The sequence below is a fragment of the Punica granatum genome, chromosome 3, assembly GCF_007655135.1.
Source record: "Punica granatum isolate Tunisia-2019 chromosome 3, ASM765513v2, whole genome shotgun sequence".
In the NCBI taxonomy this organism is placed as follows: domain Eukaryota; kingdom Viridiplantae; phylum Streptophyta; class Magnoliopsida; order Myrtales; family Lythraceae; genus Punica; species Punica granatum.
Genome location: NC_045129.1, coordinates 1,774,692 through 1,781,706, shown reverse-complemented (window position 1 = coordinate 1,781,706; position 7,015 = coordinate 1,774,692). Strand labels below are relative to the sequence as shown.

The window sequence follows — 7,015 nt, the reverse complement described above, 5'->3', positions numbered from 1 at the left end:
TGGTTGGTCATTGAATTCGAACTGAACTTTCGGTTCCAGTTTGATTTTCCGAATTGAACCAAACCACGCCCACCCCTGAGAGAAAGTATTTTGGCACCTGGTTTTGTAGTTGAGTGGATTTTTTTTTCCTATTTGACCCGGGGTGTCCAGGCTCGGTCATGAATCCCCGATGGGTCATGAAGTGGATAATCACGCTAAAAACACTTCAATGTTTCCAAGGGATTTCAAATCCGAATCTGTAAATACATGAGTTCCTTCTTAATCACTAGGCTAGACCCCTTGGGGTTGTTGTCGAGTAGATCTTATGTGTTGCACATTACTTCCAGAAAATATTTTATTTGGTCGATCAAAAGGGAAGAGCATTTTCCTAGATTTTATATTGTGTATAAACAGCTCCAATTAAGTTAACTATCATTAGCCCAATAACGTACTAGGCCGTGCCCCTACAATTTGATCTGGGCCTTCCCAACAAGCCCACCTAAATTACATTATTTATCTTGTGAATGCACCCTACCAGTTATGATGCTCATCTAGATCACAAAATTTTAATAAATAAAGAAATTAACATTTAGCTCCAAGTACCAATGATCTCGAGACCGATATCCAAGAGTGCGAGCGCATACAGTTACCGGGTATTGGAGAGAATCAAGGATAGGGATTAATATAATCTATGAGTTTATGTGGAATCTTTTATATTTATAGGATGCTAATTGTTATATAATGCTATTTTTCTATATTGGTTGTAATCATGATCTATAAATAAAAACAATCTCCACACAATTATGTGTATGAGTTTTGTACTAATTCTCTATATTTTTTATGGTATCAAATCGGACAATCTTGATACTGACTGAGACTTCCGATAAGTACATTATTTACTAGCGCGTCTAGCTTTAACCGAGCGCGTCCGACAACCTCAATTTTGCGCAACACTCCATTTTCGTTCTACCTCAATTCTCTCGGGCCAACCAAGGCTCTTCCGACATCCCAATTTTCCAAAACCTCCTTGATTCAACAGCAAGCTCCCCTGCTTCCTTTCTCTTTATCCTCCTTATACAAGCACATTCTAGAACCTCTACTATTTTTCACTCGCTCTTGGTGGTCTTGGCCCTCTTTTAGGGCCATCTTCTCCTTCCAGGACGCTTTCTCATTCTATGGCCGTCTTTACCGACTCTCTCTCAGTAAACTCATTAGCCTGGCCTTCTCTATGTCAAGACCTAGTCTTCTATCTCCTATCTAGAGTTGAGTTGAGCTATGCTCCTCATTAATCTCTCACTGCGAACAAAGTTCCTTTCTTTTCTTCTTGTGGGCTACTCCCGCTGCTACTCACGATCTTATCATCTTGAGCTCCCTCTCATCGGTGTCCCTTCTCATCTTTCTTTCAGAATCTCTTTCAAGCCATAATGGATCGGTCCATACCGAATAAATTTAAGTCATATTTTCAACTTCTCTATTTCAAGGACTGTTTCGCTTACGGGGGAGTAATGCAAGTCATCACTTTATATTGGATTTCCACTGGTTTGGCATTTTGATTTCATCAATCTCTCTTCACAGCATGTTTCACTTGGGACAAATTCAAGCTCAACATCCGACATCTCTCGTGCTTGTGGGGGAGTATTGGAGAGAATCAAGAATAGCGATCGATATGATCTAGGAGATTATGGTGAATCTTTTATATTTATGGGATGTTAATTATTATGTAATGGTATGTTTCTATATTGATTGCAATTCTGATCTATAAATAAGAACAGTCTCCACACAATTATTTGTGTGAGTTTTGTACAAATTCTCTATATTCTTTATCGAGAAATTGCATTTCCAATTTTCTTGGACAAAATTCTTTATGCGTGACAAGGCAACCTTAAGCGATTCCGACACAAGAAAAAAAATTAGTAAATTGTGTGGACTTGCCATTTGAGTGTCTGGAGCATTGTTATCAGAACCGGACCGGACCGGCCGGTTCAACCGGTCAGACCGAGAATCGGCACCATGTCCGGTCCGGTTCGCCTGAAAATCGAAATTGCAGCTTTGAATCGCACGGACCCATTGAACCGGTCGGTTCTATGGGTTTTATGGGTTTCCTATTTTATGTAAAAATTAGTTGGTTGTGTAAGGATTTGAACTCATGACCTCTTACTTCTCATACTAGCATATTATCAACTAAGCCACCACCACTTTTTTGTTCTTTTAACTCTACTTTTAAGTACTTATTAAAATAAAATATTTATTTTGAAGTAAGAAATATTAAATATAGATACTTTCTTATACTATTGTTATATTTCTTTAAAATCATCATACTTTTATCTTAATTATCATAATTTTTTTAATAATATGAATATTTATTTTATTTTAAATAAACGTGCAGTCCGACCCATCGAATCCCCGGTTAGACCCATAAACCCATAAACCCGTAGCCCTTCCGGTTCTGATAACACTGGTCTGGAGAGCAACCAACGATGTAATTGTTTTTTTTTGGGAGACAAATTTAGTGGAGAGAGTCTTAACTGAGGCCACTTGTTGGCTTTTTGTTAATTTAGACGTTTGCCTAACGACTAACTGTCATCAAAACCCCACCTATTAAAACCCAATTCATTACGATAATCGAAAGACAATTTAGAATTTCGCCTATTTAATTAATTTCTTCTAGCAGTTTTACAAGGAAAGGAGAAAGAACCTTAAGTGGTAAAGTGTAAGAATATAAAATTCATGTACTGAGATTTTAAATGAATTTTATATTCTTAGACTTAAAAAAAATCTCAATATAAAATTCATGTATTTACCAATATGGGTTAGTTCAAGTGATTCAGTACTAGTTCTGATTTAGTAATATCTCAAGTTCGAGTCTTGTAGAAAATCAATGCTGGGAGAGTTTTACCCCTTAGTGGACCAACCAACTCAACTAAATTAGTCTGGATCCAATTGGACTTTCGAATATCGAGTTTCACACCAGAAAAAATTCATATACTGAAAAATGTCTTCAAAGAACTCCATATCAATCGAGTTGGCCAAAAGGATTCTTGTGTTAAACTTATAATCAGAGAGTGTTCCAGCCTACTTCGGGAGAATACTTAAAGACTTTCTTTCGGGTGGCATCTTCCCAGTGACTTTGAGAATACTTAAAAGACTCATGTACATATCAGTGCTTGTTCCTTATAAGATATATCCATCAATGTATCTTACTGTCACCTCCCAAAGGCTCGTGATTAGTTCTTTCTTTTTATTGATAAAGGGATAATAACGTCTATTCAAAAGGTACTGACAAGATGTAAATAATACATATACAGAAGGTTAAACAACTAAATGTACAAAAACAAAAGTAAAGTAGAGGATAGCCGAATAATCATTTACATCAATAAATCAGACTACCATTGCTTAATCCATTCCCTTTTACCCAAAGGCTCGTGATTAGTTGGCTAATACACAAATTACCTACTTTTTATTTGGCTTAAACCTTTGGACAAAGTTAATTAACGAAACCGGCCATAATCTTGCTTGTGGAAATAACAATTATGAGTATTATCGAAATATACAATTTCGGTTTGGAAATAGGGAAGTATACCAATGGGCCAAAACAGACTTCACGAATACTCATATATGCGCACGAGATCGACGACTGTTTATGTCTGCACACGAGATCATATGTGCATCCCATGTACGTGCTGTTATTGAATTGGATTAATCAATGGTATAGTAGACGGTATATCTGCATGTGTAAGTATATATCATGGGATATACCATATTGAATTGGATTAGGTGGAGTTATCATCAACCACATGGCTTAACATATGATTTTTCTCCAATTTCTTGCAAGTTTGAGGAAATAAAAATGTTCAATTTAAGAGAAAGAGAGAGCTGTCACATAGATTGATAGATAAAAGAGGGAGAAGACTTGTATTGTCCCAACACTAATTATGGATGACCTAACAACCATTCCTCCCGAAACAGATTGCCAAAATTTAAAGCCCATCCAACACCCCAATGTCACTGTCCCCCTCCTTAAATGCTATGCTCCCTCCAGAATTTGGTGCAGTTAGCTGATCGCCTTCCCTCAAACTCTCCGTCCACGGCTCTCATCTCCATAGCCAGCCCACCAGCCTACATATCGGCCTATATCCCCCAAGTGTGGTCGTCAATGAAGCAGGACGCGATCGGGGCTGTTTCAAGGAGGAAACCAGCCCGGGATTGCCAGTTGATGATGGACGGCTGCCAGCACCATGAATTGAAGAGCACCGTTTCAGCCTGCTGCAGCAGTTTTCGGTTGGATACAGTAGTCGGAAATGGCGGAGTAGAGAAGGTCCAATATGAGGGCTCAAGGAAGACGAGACGGTACAGTCTCGTGACATTTCAGGAGCTGCCGGACTACATGAAGGACAACGAGTACATCTTGGGGTCCTACCGTGCGAACTGGCCTCTTAGTGAGGCCTTCTTCAGCCTGTTCCGGTGGCACAACGAGACTTTGAACGTGTGGACGTAAGTAACTAGATAATATATATAAGTCCTTGTTAATGCTTCGATAAATTTTCCGGATCAAATACTTTCCACTGAATAATTAAGACTCTCCGTCTGTTTCACTGAAGTGGATCATTGATGTCAGAAAGAATCATGGTGAAAATATATATTGAGACTAATCCTTGTCCCGGTAGGCCGGTAGCTTTCAATTATATGTACAATGCTGAGTTGCGGTTCATGTGCAGGCATTTGATTGGTTTTCTTGTATTTGTGGGATTGACTATGGCGAATTTGGTGGAAGTTCCTCAAGTGGTAGATCTGCTCGGATTGTTCACAAGGTTTGTTGAACATTTCTATCATACATCATTTACTTCTCATGCGTCTCGTTTTTTTCATAACTTATGTATTTTGAGCTCACATGTTTATTTTAAATTATATATCGATTTAATATCGGAACAAGTTGTTGATTGAATGGCAAACATTTGCATCCTCAATGATCGATAAGAATGAGCTATAGGTGATCGAATTCATTAGTGTGGTAGCCTTTTTCTAATATTAGAGTCGATGGGATCAACAGAAATTTGTGTTATAATACACTGCAAAATTAAATAAGTATATGTGAAGCGCATGTGTCGTAACATACTAATCAATATTAATTGATTCTATCCATTATGTCAGGACTGTAAAACCTCGTTGTCCGAAATTTCTCAAACTCAAGCAATGTGTTTTGATAAAATGAAAATCAAATTTAAATGATTTTTCCATTATATATCAGTAGTAGACATGGTTGTCTAATATTTTTAGCATAATTTGGGTAGGTATCACGTACCTTTTCATCAATCTCTTATTTAAATGTTATGTGTGGGAGTTGAGGACGGGAGTTGGGCCTGTGTGAAATTAATTTCGTTAGATCTCAACTTGCAACCAACAGAATTTATTTCTTTTGGACTTATTCCAACTCTCCATCACTGAACATACATTTGATCATATAATAACATTGAACTTCATGAATTTGTTTTTTATTATTATTAATATCATCAAAGATGAGATAATTTAGTCTTGATAAGCGTGACCCATCAATTCTTATTCATTTTCTGAGTTCCAGAATAACATATGTACATATATATAATATATAATTAAAAGGTTTCATTGTATTAATTAATAGCTCATACTTTCAGCTCACGTAAATTTTGTTTTATATGTGTTCCCTTATGTTTCCAAGTTCAACGGACCCCAATTAATTTATATTGAGCTGAGACGGTCCATTAAGGATAAAGCATGTATAGATTTTAAGACATATTTCTTTTTGCCTTATGGCTTGCAGGTTTAACTCGACTGTTGCAGACACAAATGTTTCCTATGATTCAAAGGATTTCAATTTGGTGAGTGCTTAATCATAGTCTATTTTAGAATTAAACTCGACATATATTTTTCGGTAGAAACCCTGATATCCGCAAATTTAATTGGACACCGACTAATATAATTGAGTTGGACCGGCCCACTAAGGAGTAAAACTCTCCATCGTGGATTTCTTTCATTCACAAGATTGAAACTCGAGACGTCTGCTTAAGGGAAATAAGTGTCGAACCATTTGAATCAGTCTACGTTAGTGAACCAACGACATATGTAACTCATACCATAACCTAACCGATCAATTGACTATGGCCATGAACATCACACAAACTCTAGAAAGCTCGTAAGTGGTACACTCTGTACGAAGTCTTTAACGACTAACTTTATCGACCATTAATTATGACAGGCCAGCACGAAGAATTTCATTGATCTGAAGCACATAACGCCAGAAGAAATGAAGGCGATGACATCCCTAGGGGCAACGAGGTGGCCTTTCTTTGTGTTCTTAGGTGGTTCCATGTTCTGCCTCCTCTCGAGCTCAACTTGCCACCTCTTCTCATGCCATTCCCACCACCTCAACCTCCTCTTGCTCAGGATGGACTATGTGGGCATCACTATCATGATCATCACCTCCTTCTTCCCCCCAATCTACTACATCTTCCTATGCGACCCGCACTGGCAGCTCATCTACCTCGGTGGGATTACGGCCATGGGGGCATTCACTATCGCCACTCTCCTCTCCCCGACCCTGTCGACCGGGAAGTTCCGGGCATTCCGGGCCATGCTTTTTTCCTCAATGGGGTTCTTTGGGATTGTGCCCGCCGTCCACGCTTGTGTTGTGAACTGGAGCAACCCCCAGAGGCCTATCACTCTAGCGTATGAGTCGGCCATGGCGCTGTCATACCTGACCGGGACATTGTTTTACGTGACTAGAGTACCAGAGCGGTGGAAGCCCGGGTGGTTTGACCTCGCCGGGCACAGCCATCAGATATTCCATGTGTTTGTGATCATGGGGGCCCTGACACATTATGGTGCCACACTAGTGTTCCTGGAATGGCGGGACAAGGTCGGGTGTGGGAATTGATATATTTATATATAATTGTAGTTCTACAAGATACACGTGCGTTGCATGTGAAATATTTTTCGATCGAGTTATAATGCATGCTACTGATATGTAGGAAAATGTAGACATAATTTAAATTTCATTAAAAAA

General features: G+C 38.6%; 1 protein-coding gene across 1 annotated transcript; it reads left to right on the top strand.

Annotated features, from left to right (window-relative positions):
• The first annotated feature begins 3,974 nt into the window (after positions 1 to 3,974).
• Positions 3,975 to 7,015, top strand: LOC116202062 (heptahelical transmembrane protein 1). The gene is made up of 4 exons (XM_031533575.1): positions 3,975 to 4,470; positions 4,695 to 4,787; positions 5,774 to 5,831; positions 6,209 to 7,015. Exons 1-4 carry the CDS (start codon positions 4,001 to 4,003, stop codon positions 6,884 to 6,886), a joined length of 1,299 nt encoding a protein of 432 aa, XP_031389435.1. The 5' UTR covers positions 3,975 to 4,000; the 3' UTR covers positions 6,887 to 7,015.